This window comes from Pongo abelii, chromosome 15 (genome assembly GCF_028885655.2).
Source record: "Pongo abelii isolate AG06213 chromosome 15, NHGRI_mPonAbe1-v2.0_pri, whole genome shotgun sequence".
NCBI classification, from domain to species: Eukaryota; Metazoa; Chordata; class Mammalia; order Primates; family Hominidae; genus Pongo; species Pongo abelii.
The window spans coordinates 69,205,584-69,225,784 of NC_072000.2; the positions used below are offsets into that span (position 1 = coordinate 69,205,584).

General features: G+C 44.2%; 1 protein-coding gene across 2 annotated transcripts in view; it reads left to right on the plus strand.

Moving 5' to 3' along the window:
* FNTB (farnesyltransferase, CAAX box, beta) overlaps positions 1 to 19,553 on the plus strand; it is an 80,242-nt gene extending 60,689 nt beyond the window's left edge. For both annotated transcript variants that reach the window (XM_024231756.3, XM_054530218.2), the window contains 4 exons: positions 1,555 to 1,687; positions 10,435 to 10,546; positions 11,772 to 11,886; positions 18,083 to 19,553. In XM_024231756.3, coding sequence (XP_024087524.1) covers positions 1,555 to 1,687; positions 10,435 to 10,546; positions 11,772 to 11,886; positions 18,083 to 18,214 — 492 coding nt within the window. In that variant the 3' untranslated portion in view covers positions 18,215 to 19,553. The remainder of the gene's footprint in view (positions 1 to 1,554; positions 1,688 to 10,434; positions 10,547 to 11,771; positions 11,887 to 18,082) is intronic.
* Positions 19,554 to 20,201: the final 648 nt, after the last annotated feature.

The window sequence follows — 20,201 nt, forward strand, 5'->3', positions numbered from 1 at the left end:
CGTGCAACCTAGAAGCCTGGCATACACGGTTCACAGTAGGGTTTGCGCTCCTATGAGAATCTAATGCTGCTGCTGATCTGTCAGGAAGTGGAGCTCAGGCGGTAATGGGAGCAGTGAGGAGCAGCTGTAAATACAGATTAAGCTTCACTGGCTCATCCACCACTCATGTCCTGCTCTGCAGCCTGGCATGGCCCGGGGGTTAGGGACCCCTGCTCTAACCCAAACTACTCCTTTCCATTTGCTTTGGGAGAAGTAGGACCCATATCTGAAGTATGAATTCCTATAGCCCAAGGAAACAGAACAAATCCATGGGCTTAGGCACTGGAAAAAGTAAATTAGTCTGCTTAAAAACACTTAAGCCCTGCGGTAAGTAGAAATGAGGAACCGACTCCCACTGCAGTGCCTGCTTTCTCTCTGCCTGAGTAATGCTTAGCCCACTTCCATTACATGCTGGAAGCCCTGGTTCATTTAAGATCAACTGAGGATATATTAGTACCTGAACCTGCAGTACAGTGTTTTCTGTCTCTTTTAAGAATTTGTGACTGTGACTCTCTATGGGCAGGTGTTGCCTTGAAGAAGGATATAATCTAAACAACAGCTTTCAGGGGAGGGCTGGCTCCCACTTCCATCAAGGGTCCCAGTGGCTCCTTTGAGGACCTTTACCTAGTAAGACTCTAGAAACAGGAAGTACCCTCCCCTGTACCCTTTCAGTTGAGTGAGGCAGCTCTGTAAGTCCGTGGCTGGAATGGCCTAGGTGGTCTAGGGAGGGAAATGGAAATGTCATATCTGCTCAGCCAGTTGGTTCTGCTCATTCCGAGGGACCAAACCCATGACTATCTTGATCTCTGTAGTAGAGTGTGTTTAGAAAACTTGTAGATAAGCAAGGAATGGTGGTATCGTGTGTGACCACTGAGTGACATCAAGACCTATTTTACAGCTTCAAAGTAAAAGATTTTCTTGTATCAGCCACAGACTGGGCAGAGTTGTCATTTGGTAATTAGAATGAATGGCTTCTGCTTTCAGGCCTGCTGGTGACTTGCTAAGAGACCTTGGGTACATTTCCCCAGGTGCCAAGTAAAAGTCAGTAGCAGTTTGAGATCATCTGATGAAATGTAGTACCAAATTCCATTTATCTGCTTTTAATAAACTCCCTGGAGCAGGGAAGTAATGAGAAATGAGCTACTGGTAGTCTTGCCTTCAATTTCCAACTTAAGCCATGTTTATTAAGAGACTTGGAAGGTCTCCTTACAAACCAGCTTGGCCTCTTTATCCTCTCAGCACTGGCACTGCTTTGGAACCCAGGAAAAGGTAGTTGTCTGCTAGGCATTGAGCAGAGATCAGTGCTGGATGCCTCTACAGCGTTGGCTTAAATGCTTCACTGTGTCTATGGCAGTGTGGGGAGGGAAGGAAAGAAAAGCAGAGCACCAAAACTAGAGTGCCGAGAAGCCATGAGGTGGGAAACCCTCCATCCTACAGATTGACTCCTGGAGATCCTGTCGGGCTGGACTTTGTCTCTTTTAGCCTACAACTGCCTTTCCCATCGTGTCTCCTCAGCAATGGGTGACAAGCCGGCAGATGCGATTTGAAGGAGGATTTCAGGGCCGCTGCAACAAGCTGGTGGATGGCTGCTACTCCTTCTGGCAGGCGGGGCTCCTGCCCCTGCTCCACCGCGCACTGCACGCCCAAGGTGAGCCTGGGGAGCTGTTCACTGGGGCTGGATGATTTCCCTCCACTACTCACAAAGTCTGGAAGCCCAGCATGCTTTTTTAGAGGGGTTGAAATGAGCTCTGTCTATCCTGGATTTTGAGTGCCCAGTGTGGAACCTCATGCCATGGGGCATGCGAATGCAGAGTAAGATTTAGTTTCATTGGTTTAGTGTCATTCTTTGCTTCTTCAAATTGGCTGCGACAGAATGAACTTCCTTGAAATTGCTGCGGGGAGCGGGGAGGAAGTGGGCGCTGCTTCTGCGTTATCTGGAAGGAGCAGCCCACTCCTGTCCTGGGCTCTGTGGTGATTGCCACCTCCTCTGGGTGCAGGGCAGAGCTGAAAACCCTCAGTGTTGCAACAGTCACTGTTACAACAGCAACAGGAAAGGCAACTGCGTAAAGAGGTAGAGAACCAGAACCCATGGAGAAGAGACTCGCCATGTCTGACTGGCTGCAGAGTTGTCACCATTAGAAATGTTTTATTTTACATTCATTGAACAAGCCTAAATGGGAGTTTGTTCCACCTGCACCATTGAAGTAGAGAAATCCACGTTCGTTTCTGTGGGGTCTCAAATGGGAATGCAAAACTGAAGTAGTTAGCGAACAAAAACTCTGGGAACATTCTCTATCTATCTCTTGAAACCTCAGTCTGCCTGTTAACTCCTGCACCATCTTTCTGGTGTACTTGATGTGAGAGCAGGTGTCTCTGAGTAGACCTGTGGGAGAGAGGAAGTCATGGGGCCCTGCTGGTTGCTGATCTGTTTTTGGAATGAGATCCCTGGGTCCAGAGAGAAGCTATTCTTCGGACTTAGTTGGATAATGTAACTGCTCAAATGTAAAAGATGAGATTATTTTCTGCCCCTCCCCATATTTTTTTCTCCTGTTTCTGAGCCCCCCACCCCCCATCTTCTCCCCTCCCCACTGCCCCCGAGACAGAGTTTTGCTCTGTCTCCCAGGCTGGAGTGCAGTGGCGCGATCTCGGCTCACTGCAACCTCCACCTCCCAGGTTCAAGCAATTCTCCTGCCTCAGCCTCCTGAGTAGCTGGGACTACAGGCGCGTGCCACCACACCTGGCTAATTTTTGTATTTTTAGTAGAGACAGGGTTTCACCATGTTGGCCAGGCTGGTCTTGAACTCCTGACCTCAGGTGATCCGCCCACTTTGGCCTCCCAAAGTGCTGGGATTACAGGTGTGAGGCACTGCGCCCGGCCCTGAGCCTCATTATTTAGTTTCTTAATTTCCTTTGAGTTGTTGAGTTGTGACCATTTCTGACACTGAATTAAAGTAAGCAGAGTCTCTGTCTCATTTTCCCAGCCTGGGCCCACTGGGCTTTAGGTGTCAGTATTAAGGCATATAAGGCACTTACCCTTTGAACACAGCAAGTGTACTGTCAGCAAGTGTGCTGACTCTGGAGCCTGCACAGTCTCTGCCTTGACGACCAGTAGGGAAGTCAGGAATTCCCCAAGTCAAACATTTTTTATGTTGTTATTATTATTTTTTGAGACGAAGTTTCACTCTTGTTGCCCAGGCTGGAGTGCAATGGATCACCGCAACCTCTGCCCCCTGGGTTCAAGTGATTCTCCTGCCTCAGCCTCCCAAATAGCTGGGATTATAGGCATGCACCACCACGCCCAGCTAATTTTGTATTTTTAGTAGAGACAGGGTTTCTCCATGTTGGTCAGGCTGTTCTCGAACTCCGGACCTCAGGTGATCTGCCCGCCTCGGCCTCCCAAAGTGCTGGGATTACAGGCGTGAGCCACCGTGCCTGGCCCAACATTTCTAAGATAGAAAAAAACTTGGGGTCATGGTGATCTCTTTATTTGGAACTGGTGAGGTCAAGCCCCTGGTAAAACCGTCAGTCTTTTACAAACCTGTCCCTGGCATGGATAAGACGCAGTAATTCTGCAATCCCAGGGAAATGTAGAATGAGCATTTCCACATAACAGGAGCACCACCTGTCAAAGTCTTCCAGGGGGTGCTGGTTAATTGTTTCTTGTAGCACATGTTCTAGAGGGCTTGGTGGCATTCAAAGCTTTGTCTATGGAAAAGGGTTCCTGTGAATCTTGGTGCTTCCGGCTTTTTTCATGGGCTGGGAGAAGGCCTGTGTTGTCTTCTCAGACACAGGGCATCTCTTGAACTTGGAACAGACAGGAGTCTGTAAAGAAGGGAAGTGTGTTGAAAGGAGGGCAAAATACTGACTTTGGGAGTCAAAAGGGGATGCAGTATAGAAAGATAGTCACAATACATTGTGATCATATCAAAGCAATATGTGTGGAATCCCATTTTTAGTGAAGAGTTGACTACAAAATCATAGAAAGTATCTATCTAGGATGTGAAATTACAGGTGATGTTTGTTTCCTCTGTTTGTATTTTCTAATCTTTCTATAGTTAATAGGTATTTCTTGCATAAAAAAAGACAACAAAAGTTATTTTACAGAAACAGGGAAATTCTACAAACAAAACAAGCAGCAAGGTGGGAAAAATATTTATAACAAGTGATGAATGGCTAATTTCTTTAATTTGAAAAAAAAATCATAAAGAACCAGTAAGAAATGGATGGACAACCCAGCTGAAAAACAGGCAAAGGAGCTGAAGAAAGAGGTCCCAGAGAAAGAACTGTCCTTCTTACTTTTTCTACTACAACTGCCACTACTACTGGTAGCAGAGTCTTCCCCAAGCCGTCACTGTATACCAGGGGCTGTACTGAGCATTTCACATATATTTTCTTATTTAATTCTCAAAACAACCCTATGAAATAGGTACCATTGTTTACAGATGAGGAAACAAAGTACAGTGAGACTAAGTGACTGCTTTATAATACCTGATTGGCACTCACAAGGGTTAGTATGTGGTTGTGTGAATCCAGACTAGCTGGCATCTGAACCCTGCCCTGCTCATAACCACAGTGGGTGGCCATTAATCCAACGAAAAATTGTTTAGCTCACTTGTAGTTAAACAGAAGAGTGGCACTATTTGTTTTTATTATTGGATTGGCAGAGATTAAAAAACTTGATACCCTATGTTGGGGAGAGTATGAGAAAACAGGTAATTTGATACTGTTAGTGGGGATGTAAATAGGTAAGTCATTTTTTGGAGGGCAGTTTGGAGCCATCCGTTTAAATTATAAGGGCACTTACCCTTTGAACACAGCAAGTGCACTGTCAGGAATTTGCCTGCAGGGATATTAGCAAAGGATGTATATTGAAGTGGAGTTTTAATAGCAGCCTAAGTGCCTATCAAAAGGTTAAGGGTTAAATAATAAAAATCTCTCCAAACAGTAGCTGCATACCATGGGCTGATATAGAAAGCTCTCCAAGATACAACATGAAGTGTAAGGGGGCGGGGCCTGGAGCAGTCCCTGGGCACACAGCCTGAGATGTACACAGCTTTTCCTGGAACCCTACGCAAAACCCCTTTAACAATGGGTACCTTTGGGAGAAGAGAAGCAGACAGAAGATAGGAGGAGGGAGACTTTTTAGATTTTTTTTTTTTTTTTTTTGAGACGGAGTCTCACTCTGTTGCTGAGGCTGTAGTGCAGTGGTGCAATCTCGGCTCACTGCAGCCTCCTCGGTTCAATCGATTTTCCTGCCTCAGCCTCCTGTGGAGCTGGGATTACAGGCGTGTACCACCACACCCAGCCAATGTTTTCTATTTTTAGTAGAGACAGGGTATGACTGTGTTGGCCTGGCTGGTCTCAAACTCCTGGCCTCAAGTGATCCACCTTCCTTGGCCACACAAAGTGCTGAGATTACAGGCATGAGCCACCATACCTGGCCAACTTTTTAGATTTTATATCCTTCTGTATTATACTTTGCCCTTTAAAAAAAAACCATGTGCATTACTAATTTTATTTTGGTAAATGTACAAATACATTTTTTAAAAGGCATTGATCATATTGCTAACTAAAAAGCAAAAAGAATGCTTTACATAGTGCAGCACGTGGGTCTAGGCCATGCCCTGACCCAGCAAGTGACCATCAGTGGCTCCATGCCAATGACTACCTTCTATGTGTAAATGACAGTATTTGAGTAGAAGAAGGAATTAATAGCTGAAAACGCTGGGCATGGTGGTTCATGACTATAATCCCAGCACTTTGGGAGGCCAAAGTAGGAGGACCTCTTGAGCTCAGGAGTTCAAGACCAGCCTGGGCAATATAGTGAGAGCTTGTCTCTACAAAAAATTAAAAACAGTTAACCAGACATGGTGGCACATGCCTGTAGCCCTAGCTACTCAGGAGGCTGAGTTAGAAGGATCACTTGAGTCTGGGAGGCAGAGGTTGCAGGCAGAGAGTGCCACTGCAACTCCAGCCTGGGCGACAGAGCAAGACTTTGTCTCAAAAAAAAAAAACACAAAAGCCTGTAATCCCAGCATTTTGGGAGGCCGAGGCGGGTAGAACATGAGGTCAGGAGTTCAAGACCAGCCTGGCCAACATGGTGAAACCCCATCTCTACTAAAAATACAAAAAATTAGCCAGGCGTGGTGGCACGTGCCTGTAATCCCAGCTACTCAGGAGGCTGAGGCAGGAGAATCCCTTGAACCCCGGAGGCGGAGGTTGCAGTAAGCTGAGATCGTGCCATTGCACTCCAGCCTGGGTGACAGGGCGGGACTCTGTTTCCAAAAAAAAAAAAAAGGCTTAAGAAATCTCAAATGCTGACTAAATCAGTGAGTTATTTTGTTTTTTGTTTTGTGGAGCAATAAGAAAGCAGCAGCCTGTGAGTTTCCACTTGGCTTGGTAGTTACTGGTTTCTTGTATGTTCTTTGGGACATACCCTGGAATTTTCTTGCCTACCTGTGAAATTGAGCTACAGATGGCTGCACCTATCAGTTATGGTGTGGAAAGACTTTTGATTTTTTTAGATAAAAGGAACCTTTGAAATGCAAAATGAGATTAGAATGGAGACCTATAATTTCAGGAAGAGGTAGAAAGGATTTAAAAGGCCGATTCCAGTGTGCAGTTATCACCCTATAATCATATCTGCTTTCATCTTGTTGTGATTATGTGTGCTGGGGTCCAAATTCAGGATTTCTGGAAGCTCCTTGTAGAGTTTTTGAACTTTGAGCTTCTACGCTTTAATAATATAGAAAGTCACTGAAACAGTCTGTAGTTTTTTATATAATAAACATAGCATTTTCTTTTCAGATTCTAATTTTAGCCACAGGTTATCATTTACCTTATAATAATAGTCTTTTATTTGTTATAGGATATGAAATATATGTACATTTTGTACAGATGTGTAATGCAGTTTCCTAAAGTTTAATAAATATGCTTTTTTAAATAATAGCTTTGTTGAGATATAATTCCCATACCATACAACTTACCTGTTCAGTTGCGAACCATCATGACAATTTTAGAACATTTTCATCACTCATCCCGCCAAAAATCTCCATACACATTAAATATTTTCTTAAAAAGGAAATCGCAAAGGAAAAATCAATAGTATGATTACAATATTAAGTATAAAACATATATATGTTTTACATTAATTAAATTTTAAAATTAATTTTAAAATTTTAAACTCACATAACCAAAACAGAGGAGCAAAAAGGAGAAAATAGATGCAGCATATGATGTAGACAAGGGGCAAATATAAGAAAAAGCTAGATTAATAAAATTGGCTATTGGATCTCAGAAGATATAGGCCAAACAGACACCGTCATAAGGAAATGCAAATATTAAACACAAGTTATGGAAAAATTTCACCCTAATTAGTAATCAGAGGCATGCAAATCAAAATAAACTATCAGGTACTATTTCTTTTTACCATTTTAATTGCTGATAACTTTTAAAAAGTAACTAAAGCTGGCTGGGCGTGGTGGCTCACGCCTGTAATCCTAGCACTTTGGGAAGCCAAGTTGGGCAGATCACTTTAGGAGTTCGAGACCGGCTTGACTAACATGGTGAAACCCCGTCTCTACTAAAAATGCAAAAATTAGCCAGGTGTGGTGGCTTGTACCTGTAATCCCAGGTACTCAGGAGGCTGAGACAGGAGAATGACTTGAACCTGGGAGGCGGAGGTTGCAGTGAGCCGAGATCGCACCACTGCAGTCCAGCCTGGGCGACAGAGCAAGATGGCATCTCAACAACAACAACAAAAAGGTGCTAATGCTGGAGGTGGTATAGCAAAATTTTAAATTTTGCTGGTAGCTATATAAAGTCTTTGTTTTTATTTTTAGTTTATTTATGTATTTATTTTTGACAGCTCCTGCAGAGCAGGTCTACTCCACAGGGATTGTGCTGAGAGTAGTCTATAAATTCTTAAAGCAGTTTATCAGTATCTATTAAAAGCCTTAACAATGTTTATTCCCTTTAACCGAATAATTCCACCGTGGTCAGTCTATTTGAACAAAATAATCCTAAGCATACATAATATTGACAAAGATTTACTGCAGCATTCCTCATAATGGCAAGGAACTGGAAACAACCTTGGAAATGAGTAAAAGAAGATAGAGTGAAGTTCCATCATATATGTATGTATCTTCTACAACAAAGTCCACTGTGCTTACAGGTGAGGAAAAGAAAGGAAGGGAATTAAAATGGTGCAAGTGTATCAAAGCATGTGGCCTGCAGCCAGCCTGAGATGGGAGACTGGATGCTTCTCCTTAGGTTGGACTTAGTTTCCTGTGTCTCTTAATGGGTGTTTCAGGGCTGAGTGCGACTCAGGGTTGAAGATGAGAAGCTTTTGTCCCTGGACTCTAAATGTCAGCTGGCCACTGTCCCTCACCTGGTGTTCAACCTTGGAAACCCTTTTCCTCTTTGTCTCTTTTTAAAGAAATTTAATAAATTATTATTGTCTGTTTGAAATATTCAACAATTTAGGCTGGGTGCGGTGGCTCACGCCTGTAATCCCAGCACTTTGGGAGGCCCAAAGAGGGTGGGTCACCTGAGGTCAGGAGTTCGAGACCAGCCTGACCAACATAGTGAAACCATGTCTCTACTAAAAATACAAAAATTAGCCAGGCATGGTGGTGCATGCCTGTAATCCTAGCTACTCAGGAGGCTGAGGCAGGAGAATCACTTGAACCTGGGATGCGGAGGTTGCAGTGAGCCAAGATCGTGCCATTGCCCTCCAGCCTGGGCAACAGAGCAAGACTCCGTCTCAAAAAAAAAAAAAAGGAAATATTCAACAGTTTAATATTTTGCTTCAATCTCTTTATAGACTGTTATCATAAACTTTTCATTTTTATTAGAAATCTTTCCCCTTTTTTTCTTTTTTGCTATTTTCTCCAAAATGTGAAAGGTTATTGATACCATAAACTTTTATAATTTTCACCATAGAAATTTTTTTTTTTTTTTTTTTTTTGGAGACAGAGTCTCGCTCTGTCACCCAGGCTGGAGTGCAGTGGCGCGATCTCAGCTCACTGCAAACTCCGCCTCCTGGGTTCATGCCATTCTCCTGCCTCAGCCTCCCGAGTAGCTGGGACTACAGGCGCCCACCACCACGCCTGGCTAATTTTTTTGTATTTTTAGTAGAGATGGGGTTTCACCGTGTTAGCCAGGATGGTCTTGATCTCCTGACCTCGTGATCAACCCGCCTCGGCCTCCCAAAGTGCTGGGATTACAGGCATGAGCCATCGCGCCCGGCCCACCATAGAAATTTATATACTCACATATATATAAGATTTTTAACTCAGTTCTTTTTATGATCCAGTTACCTTATATGTCCACTTAATGAAATACTATATGGCTATTCACAGTGATGGCTATGCAGATTATGTAGTAGAATAGAAAATTTTATGCCTATAATGGTAAGTGAAAAACATAAGCTACACAGTTATAATAACTAGGTAGAAAAATGCATAGAACCAAAAAGATTGGAAGAAAGAACAATTAGCTTTCAGGTGCCATTTACCAATTATTGGGCATCTTTTTTTTTTTTAATGATTTATTGTCGGGCATCTTTTAGCGCAGGTATCAAAGTATAAAATTGACCAAGGACTTAATATACATCCTATATTTATATATATTTTTAATCGATTTCTACGCAGATGTGTTTCTGCACACCTGTCCGTGATTTGTCCCTCCTTCCCACTCGATAACTGCGTGGCCCGCAGAATTCTTTGACCATAGTGATTGAACTTCAGGGTGAAGAAGTCCAGTTGCTTGTCAGTACCTTAGTAGTATTGCCAGAATACCCAGTTTTTGCTAGGGTATCATATGATACAGGAGGGCAGTTACTAGTAATGTTTCTTAGGTAAATTCTTTGAGCTGAAAGACAAGTTAGAGAATTCCCTCTGGTGATCAATTAAATTTAGGCTTAGAAAAGTAGAAGAAACAGCTTTATGGCCCATTAAGAGTTCTCTGGGCTAATCAGCCTGGTTAACAAGTTATAGAGATACGCTGGAGGGAAGGTCTCTGGAAGTCCCGGGTAGACTTATGGACCAAGTTGGGAGCAGCTACCGAGGTCAGTCTGGGAAGGTAAGCTAAACAGCTAGGCTGGTTCACTGCCTGCCAGAGATGTGGTTGAGGATCACCATCCACGTTAACAGGGTGCATTTCAAGAAAGTGAAAGTGCGACTTTGAACTGCTGCTCTTTGACACATGTCAAAGTTCACGAGAAGGGACATGCCGTGCGTAGGAAATGGGGAAGATAGCAGTTGTACCAAGAATGAATGGAAGAGGAAGGGGAGCAGGAAACCTTGATTATTCCCCCAGGTGAGAAAGCAGAATTAGGTCATTGATACTTGGCTGGATCTGCTGGGCCCTTACTGACCCTTTGCCCTTCAACAGGTGACCCTGCCCTTAGCATGAGCCACTGGATGTTCCATCAGCAGGCCCTGCAGGAGTATATCCTGATGTGCTGCCAGTGCCCTGCGGGGGGGCTTCTGGATAAACCTGGCAAGTGAGTGTTTTCTCTCTGGGGAGGGAAGGGAGAAAGGAGAGAGCAGAGGGGTGTGCACCTCAGGCCTACTCAGAGCCAGACCTCAAGAGCAGAGGTGTCACCTTTAGCACCTGCGTAGCGCTAGGTTGTATGGGAAAAAGCACCCAGTTGGGAGCACCCCTTGAGGCCATTGATCCTGGCATCTCCAGCTGCCCGTCTTGTCCCCCAGCTTGCATGCAACCCCTTCCCTCAGACAGGGAAACAGATTGCTGAGTAGATAACTCTTCTTCTTTAAAAAAAAAAAAAAAAAAACTGATCTAAATAGAATAGGATACAGGATTTTAAAACCCCTGAGTGTTGTAAACAGAGACTGTAATCATGACAACTGTTATAGAGTGGATTAAATGATTAAGCTCAAATCTGAGATGGCTTATGTGTTATAAAAGAAAAAGGGAAATAAAATAAGTCCTTTAACCGTTGCTACCCACCCTCTGTCTCCCCCCACCCCAGCACATGTCCTGCTGCTCTTGGCATCCAGGGGAAGACCTGGTCCTGCCATTTATCATGAAGAATGTGGCCCATTTCTAGGTATTTAGGTACTTTTCTAGAGAAGTGTATCAATTTATCACTAGTACTGCCCCTGGAGAGCCCTTTCCAGAAGACAGCTGGAGAGACTGACTGTAAAATTACAGTTTCCTTTAATAGTTTAACGTAAAAAAGAAAGAAAAGAAAAAAAAATACAGTTCCCACTGCTGGGCAGGGCTGGAGGATGGGGCTTTTATTTTACTGTATCTTACTTTTTTGAGACAGGGTCTCACTGTGTCACCCAGGCTGGAGTGCAGTGTCACAATCACGGCTCACTGTAGCTTTCACCTCTTGGGCTCAAGTGATCCTCCTGCTTCAGCCTCCCAAGTAACTGGAATTACAGGCATCGGCCACCACACCTAGCTGATCTTTAATTTTTTGTAGAGACGGGGTCTCCCATGTTGCCCAAGTTGGTTTTGAACTCCTGGCCTCAAACTGTTCTCTTGTCTCAGCCTCTTACGTGCTGGGATTATGGGTGTGAGCCACTGTGCTCAGCCAGTGGGGCTTTAAATAACACTGCTGGGAAAACCATGCCTCCTCTAGCCACATGGAGGTTGGGGGGGACGTTTGATTGCACGAGTGATCTCTGAATTGGTGTGGCTGCATTTGTAGATGTGTGCGGAGCAGAGGAGCACCTGCTCAGAGCTGCCTGTCCTTACAGGTCGCGTGATTTCTACCACACCTGCTACTGCCTGAGCGGCCTGTCCATAGCCCAGCACTTCGGCAGCGGAGCCATGTTGCATGATGTGGTCCTGGGTGTGCCCGAAAACGCTCTGGTAAGGCGGGTGCAGGGCTTCACACCCCTTCTCCACAGGGACCTCGCGGACAGAAGGCTTTCCAAGCAAGCAGAACTGGCTCTGCGTTTCCTGTGTGGACAGGCGGAAGCTTGTGGTCCCTCTGCCCTTCGCGCTGTGCAGCCGTTAGTGAGGATGTGACCGCAGAGGAGACGCACCTCTGGGCAAGCTCAGGGTTCCAGATGGGCGGTCTGATCTGTCACGGAGCTGTTGTGCCTTTATCCCAGGGCTGAGGACCTAGCCCACTGCTGGTATTAGCTTCCCCTAGAGGAGGCCACAGTTACGTGTCACTCTGAGGCTGAGCCTCAGCAGGCTCATGATAGCACTGCAGCCGCGTGGCACTGGCTGTACAGCCTGCCATGTCTCCCCCAGAGGTTCAGCTTAGATGCCATCTCTTCAGAGAATGAGATCCCCAGAATGCTCAGCCTCAGCGCCTTGTTCATATTCTTTGTAGTACTTTACTCAGTTGGTGGTATGTTGTTTAATGTGTGTTTGTCTGCTTTCCTCAAAAAACAATAGCCCTGTGAGGGCAGGATGCTCACTGCTGCAGCCAGCTGAGGACAACCTGGAGGTGCTCTGAGCCTACACGTGAGCCTGGACATGAATCCAATGGAGACTGTCCCCAGTGATCAAATCACAGGGCCCATGCAGACTGTCATGAATTTGTGTGTCAGTTCCCTACTCTTACTAAGCCCTACTTCCACCAGTGTAAACATGGCCTGCTGCTACCATCTAGGTCACTGCCTTATTTTCTCATCTGTGTCGTTTTAACCTTCCTTTTTTGTTTAAAAAAATTTTTTTTTAATTTTTAATTTTTTTTTGTGAGACAAAGTCTCACTCTGTCACCCAGGCTGGAGTGCAGTGGCATGATCTTGGCTCACTGCAACCTCCGCCTCCCAGGTTCAAGCGATTCTCTTGCCTCAGCCTCCTGAGTAGCTGGGATTACAGGCATGCACCACCACACCCAGCTAATTTTTGTATTTTTAGTAGAGACAGGGTTTCCCCTTGTTGGCCAGGCTGGTCTCAAACTCCTGGCCTCAAGTGATCTGCCTGCCTTGGCCTCCCAAGGTGCCAGGATTACATGTGTGAGCCACAATGCCTGGCCCCATCTTTGTTTCTTTTAACTGGGAAACATTTCAAATGGAAGAAACACAAATGGCCAACAGATAGTTGAAAAGATGCTCAACCTCATTCTTAATCAGAAAAACAACCACCCAGCTTTTCCAGGCCCTAATTATTTCCCCCATTTGCCTCTTACATAGCCCTCTTCCAATTTTTTTTCCTCCCTCCTTCTCCAGAGGTAACCCTGTCCCAAATTTGACATGTATCATGCCTGTGGATGTTTTTGTGCTCTTGCTACATACATATCTATAAGCAATATATAGTTGTTTATAAGCAATATAACAGTTGCTTGCATGTTTTCAAACTTTTTGTAATGGTACCTACTGTACCAGTTATTCTGCATTGCTTTTTCCACTTACCATTGTATTTTTGAGGTTTATCTGTGTTCACATGTGTTGCTCCAGTTTATTCATTTTAACTATTATATGATACTCCCTTGTATAAATGTACCCCAGTGTATTTCTCTGTTCTCCTGCTAGTTATCAATTTTTTGCTATTACAGTGTTGCAGTGAACGTTCTGGTATCTGTCTCATTGGGTTCACATGTTAGAATGTCTCCAGGAAGGGGACCTGCTGGGTTGAAGGGGACACATATTGTCATCTTTGATAGATAGCTCTGTAACTGCTCCCCAGTGTGGTTGTTTAAGATGAATTGATCCATAGACCTTTTCCTTTTTGCCAATTTGATGGGTGTGAAATGGTATTTGTTTGATTTTGTGTTTTCCTGATTACTGGTGAGGTTCAGAATATTTTCAAATGTTTGTTGGCCGTTTGTGTTGTCTTCTGCGAATTGTCTGCCAGTTCATATTCTGTGCTCATTTTCTTACTGATGGGTAACTTCAGTTGTTTTCCCTTAAGTATTTGTAGTTCTCTGTATATTTTTGATACTAATCTTTTGTCAGTTACATGTGTGTAATGAATATCTTCCAGCTTGTGACTTGTCTTTTCATTTTGTGACTCTGATTTGTGTTGCTATAAGAGAATACCTGAGACTAGGTAATGTGTAAAGAAAAGAGGTTTATTTAGCTTATGGTTCTATAGACTGAGAAATTCAAGGGCATGGCTCTGGCTTCTGGCAAGGGTTCTGCTGCATTATAACATGTGGAAATCAAAGGGGAAGCCAACCCATGCAAAGGGAGGAGAGCCTGAGAGCATCCTGGCTTTATAACAGCCTAGCCTTGCAGGAACTAATCCATTCCCTCAAGGACTAATCCAGACTCCCCAGAGCAAGAGTGAGAGCTCACTCACTACTGCAAGAACAGCACCAAGGCACTCCTGAGGGATCCACCCCTCCAACCCAAACACATTCCATAAACCCCACCTCTCAACATCGCCACCTTGGGGATCAGATTTCAACATTAATTTTTGTGGGGACAAATAAACCACATCCAAACCATAGCATTTTGTTTTTAGTGTTTTTTTGTTAAATAGAAGATTTTAGGCCAGATATGGTGGTTTGCACCTGTAAAGCTAGCACTTTGGGAGGTTGAGGTGGGAGAATCGCTCGAGCCCAGGTAGTCAAGGCTGCAGTGAGCTCTGTTTGCTCCAGTCTGGGAGATGGAGTGAGACCCTGCCCCCAGCACCCCTTCCCCACAAAAATATTTTAATATTTTAATTTTGAAGTGGTCAAATCTATTTGTCTTTTCTGTCATTCAGGGGTTTGTTTTGGGGGGAGGGTAGGTGAGGATTTACTTAAGGAATCTCTACCATTTTTTGAGGGAAGCAGACAAAATGAGGCACACATTAAACAAATACATTACAAATTGTGATGCGTGCTATGAAGGGAATGAACAAGGCAATGCAGCAAGTCATTAAGTGTAACTTCTAAATAGTCTAAAGCTTGCTTTTTTAATCTAGATTTTTAATTCTCTTGGATTTGGTTTCTGTGTATGGTGAGGCTTGGATATAATGTTATCTTTTTTCCATATGGATAACCAGTTGACCAGCACCATTTACAGAAGTCTACAACCTTTCCTGCTGATGTGTATCTCATGTGTACCACACCCTCAAGTTTCCATACATGAAGGGGCCCTGTTTCTGGACTCTCTATTTTGTTCCTTTGGTCTGTTTGCCTATCTGCACTCTTTTAAGCAAGTCTGAAAACAGGTAGGCAAGTCCTGTCTGCCTTGTTGTTTTTCTTCAAAATTGCCTTGGCTATTCTTTGCCTTTTGCTTTTTCCTGTGAATTGTAGGATCAGCCTGTCACGTTCTAATGGGATTTTTATTGGAATTGCACTACATTTTAGATTAATAAGAGAGAACCAACTTGTTTGTTTTTCTTCCTGTCTTCCCAGGAGTACAAAGAGAACTGACTTCAATATTTAGGCTTCCATTTATGAACATAATTTTTCTTTTCTTTAATGTCTTTCATTGGTTTTTTATAATTTTTTCCATAAAGGACTAGCATTTTTTTTTTGGTTAGAGTTATGTCTAATTTACAGTTTTTATGTCTCTTGTGACTGGAATCTTATTTTCAATTTTGTAACTGTTTGTTACTAGTGTATAGAAATGCTAATAATACTTATAAATCTTGTGTCCAGCCACGTTGTTGAACTCTCTTAATAGTTTTAAGTTTGTCTAAGTTAGTTTCCATTTTATTTTTCTTGCCTTGTATTGTTGGCTAAGATCCCCACATAGTGCTGACTAAAGGTAATAGAGGGCATTCCTGTCTTGCTCCTGATTGTAATGGGAAGGCTTTTTATAATCTGATCATTAAGTATGATGTTTACTGTAGGGTTGTGATAGTTACATTATATCAAGTTAGTGATATTCGCTTTTACTCCTGATTTGCTAGGTTGTTTTTGTTAGTTTCAATCATAAGGTAGTGTTAAATTTTATTGAATGCTTTCTCCGCATCTGATTTTTCTTCTTTAACATGGTATGTTTCATGAATATTCTGAAGTTAAGCCTCATATTCCCAGGATAAGCCCTTCTGGGTAATCGCAGAGACACAGTGTGTCTGTGTCTGTGTGTTTTGTTCAGTATACTGCTAGATTCAGTTTGCCAGTATGTTTGCCTAGTAGTTTTATTTAGGATTTTTTTGCATGTGCGTTCATAAGAAAGATTGATCTAAAATTTTATTGTATTGTCCTTTTCCAGTGTTTCAGGATAATATCATAGCCTCATAAAATTAAATGGGTAGCTTCCTGCTCCTCTTACCTTTTTTCTTTTTCTTTTCTTTTTCAGAGACATGATCTCACTCTGTCACTCATGCTGGAGTGCAGTGCTGTGATCATAGCTCACTGCAGCCTGGAACTCCTGGGCTCAAGCTATCCTCCTTCCTTAGCCTCCCAAGTAGCAGGGACTACAAGTGCACACCACCAGAACCTGCTAATTTTGAAATTTTTTGTAGAGACAGGGTTTTGCTATGTTGCCTAGTCTGGTCTTGAACTCTTGGCCTCAAGCTATCCTACCTCAGCCACCCAAAGTGCTGGGATTATAGGTGTGAGTCATTGTACCTGGCCCCCCACTGGCCCCCTTTTTTTTTTTTCAGTCCTTAAAAGGTTTGTATAGATCAGAGATTATCTGTTTCTTTGTAGGTTTGATACTACTTGCCTAAGAAACCATCTAGGTCTAGTATCTTTTAGGGTATGTGGGGGTGGCAGAATAAGCAATTGTTGTTACTAATTTCTTCAAGTAGGCCTTTAAAAATTCCTTAAGTCAATTTTGACAGTTTTCCTGGTTTTTAAAAATTATTGTTTATCTGAATTTTTGTTATGTTTTAGCATGAGGTTGCTCATAGTATTCTCTCAAAATTTTTTAAATCTCTCCTGCAGTTGTGTCCCCTTCTTCATTATCCCACAGTGGGAGAATCCTGAATATTGGCCTAGGATTATGCCATGTCAAATCTAAAGTTTCTTTTGGGTTTCTGTGATGTACTAGAATAACATCTATTTAATTTAAATTTCATATTTAAATTATGTTTATATATTTAAATATGATCTGACAGCCTTACTACATATCAGGGTTGTGGTCCTTTTTTCTTTTCTTTTTTTTTTTTTGAGACAGAGTCTTACTCTGTTGCCCAGGTTAGAGTGCAGTGGCACGATCTTGGCTCACTGCAACCTCCACCTCCCGGGTTCAAGCGATTCTCCTGCTTCAGCCTCCCAACTAGCTGGGATTACAGGCACCCACCATCATGCCCGGCTAATTTTTGTAGTTTTGTAGAGACAGGGTTTCACCATCTTGGCTAGGCTGGTCTTGCACTCCTGACCTCAGGTGATCCATCCACCTCGGCCTCCCAAAATGCTGGGATTACAGGCATGAGCCACTGCGTCTGGCCCCCTTTTTCTTGATTATAAATGTAAATACATGTTTATTGTTTTAATAATTGGGATACATAAAATATAAATAAGAAAATTAAAAACAATCATATCACTATTAATATTTTGGTATGGGTATGATTTTTGCCATTTATATGCATCATAGGTACAAATACACTTTTTAAAAAGTTTGAGACCAGGTGCGGTGGCTCACACCTGTAACCCCAGCACTTTGGGAGGCCGAGGCGGGTGGATCACCTGAGGTCAGGAGTTCGAGACCAGCCGGCCGGACCAACATGGTGAAACCCTGTCTCTACTAAAAATACAAAAATTACCCAGGCGTGGTGGCTTACACCTGTAATCCCAGCTACTCAGGAGGCTGAGGCAGGAGAATCGCTTGAACACAGGAGGCAGAGGTTGCAGTGAGCTGAGATCGCGTCATTGCACTCCAGCCTGGGCAACAGAGCGAGACTGTCTCTCAAAAAAAAAAAAAAACCGTTTGAGATAGTATTGTACATACTGTTTTCTCACATAATGTGTTGTAAGTATTTGCCTATATCGTTAAATATTTAAATGCATGTTTACAATGGCTATATATTAACCTGTGTCCCATGTACTAGATAGTTTTAGCAAATACACTGTTTTTGAACCTTTGGACTTTGTGTGATAAATCTTTGTGTGTATCTCTGATTCCTTATACTAAATTCTTAGAAGTGCCTTTCATGGAGCAAAGGATGTGTTATGTTTTCAAGGACCACCGGGATGATTAACTGGCACCTTTTCTTCTCTTTGCAGCAGCCCACTCACCCAGTGTACAACATTGGACCAGACAAGGTGATCCAGGCCACTACATACTTTCTGCAGAAGCCAGTCCCAGGTTTTGAGGAGCTTAAGGATGAGACATCGGCAGAGCCTGCAACCGACTAGAGGACCTGGGTCCCCGCAGCTCTTTGCTCACCCCATCTCCCCAGTCAGACAAGGTTTATACGTTTCAATACATACTGCATTCTGTGCTACACAAGCCTTAGCCTCAGTGGAGCCGTGGTTCTCTTGGTACTTTCTTGTCAAACAAAACCAATGGCTCTGGGTTTGGAGAACACAGTGGCTGGTTTTAAAAATTCTTTCCACACCTGTCAAACCAAAAATCTATCAGCCCACGTGGTGTGGTTGGTGAACAGTGCACGCCAGGAGGAGGCAGCCCCTCCTCACCAGCTCTCCAGCCAGGACGATCACACAGAGATGAATGGCATCTGAGTATTACAGCATCCAGAGCCACCGCTGACTCCCACTTGCACGCCACCATTCAGTCACCAGACTGGGTGCCCTCCCATGGGCGGAAGAAGTCTGCTCCATGCCAAGGCTGGGCTTTGGGTCCCACCAAGATGAATTCTCTGTAAGACTGTGGTGGGGTTGCACCAGGAGGTGCCTCTGCCTCTCGACTTGCACCCTGGTCATTTGCAAGGGAAAAGAGCTGGAGGTGGGGGTAGAAAGATCTCCTTCAGTTGGGAGTCCTTCCACTTCAACACTGGAGAACTGAGCCTTGCATCTCTCCAGGGTCCAAGGCCACCCTTGGTGCACAGGCAAGACTTGCTTCAGCCCCAGGTGTGGTGACTTAGACCTAGGAAACCAATTATGAGTGGAAAATGAACCTCTAGTTCAACTGTGCCAGAGGAAGCAGCCCTCCAGTGCCCACCTGCCTCACTCCTCCCTGTCATGTACCGTGAAAACCCCCTCTGATGGCCTCAAGGCAGTGCCTGCAGGTCGAGGCCCTTCTGGGGGTTTCTATCTATCTTCCACCAGACTCCAAGCCCACTCTCCTCCAAGACTGTGTTGTCTTTTCTCACCCAGAGTATTAACACTACTAAGTCTTTCACCTTAATTTATGACTCAGGATTTATTCACGTCCTGCCCACTCTAGGCTCACAGGAATAAAATCAAGTGCCAGACACACTGGCTGCCACTAAGGCACTAGCCTCCGGAGCTGGTGGTGGCAGTGCGGGGTGCCACCCAGCGTGCTGGGTCCTGGCAGTGCCTCTGCTGTGCTGCACATTGAGCCCTTTCTCGGTCAGTGGAGTGTTGAGTTGGGCCATCTGTCCACTGACCTGGCCTTCATGTAAGTAGCTGTGGGCTGCGGGCAGACAGGAGCTCAGAGGTGCAGCATGAGGCTCTTAGAAAAACCTGGCCATTTGCTGCCTCTAATTCCCTTTTGCTTTGACATATTGGGCTATGTATTACCTCCTTGAAATAATAAAAGAATAACATTTTCTGTGATGTCTCTTATTTGTGATCTGTACCAAGAAAATGCCCAATGGTAGGAGCTACTAAAGGTTGCTCGGGGATCGTCAGTCTCCTGTGTGCAGGATTCCAGACTGTTCGTATCGGTGGTGACAGAGGAATGACCGAGTTCCATCCTTACATGCTGTCTCCTCCAGTAGAGGAAGCCGTGGGCCTAACAGAGAGTGGGAAGAGTTGTTTTCCAAGCTCCTTGGGGCAATTCGGTGTGCTATGTCCCAGCCCTCCACACACTGCACTTCATGGTCTGTCTCCGACAGAGAGCAAGGACTGAGCCTAGTAGCCGCAGAGCAGGCTGACTTAGCGAGGGTGGGTGGATGTCTGGCCAGAGGCAGGGGCTGTCACAGGGACAGGCTGGAACTCTGTAGCCACTTGGCTTTCCCTTCCTCTGGCGAGAGACCCTCTCCCATGGGAGGCCAAGAACATGGATGTCCTGTGGCCTGACCCTCTTGGAGGAGAGAGAAGATGGTGTCCTTAGAGGACACCCAAATCCATGTAAATAAGCCAAATGTGCATCCAGGAATGTAATTCCTGCCCCCTGTGCTATTTTTGCCCTGTTAACAAAGGTTTGCACTGCAAGGCAACATATTGAAATGCATCCTTTCCATCACTATAACAAAAG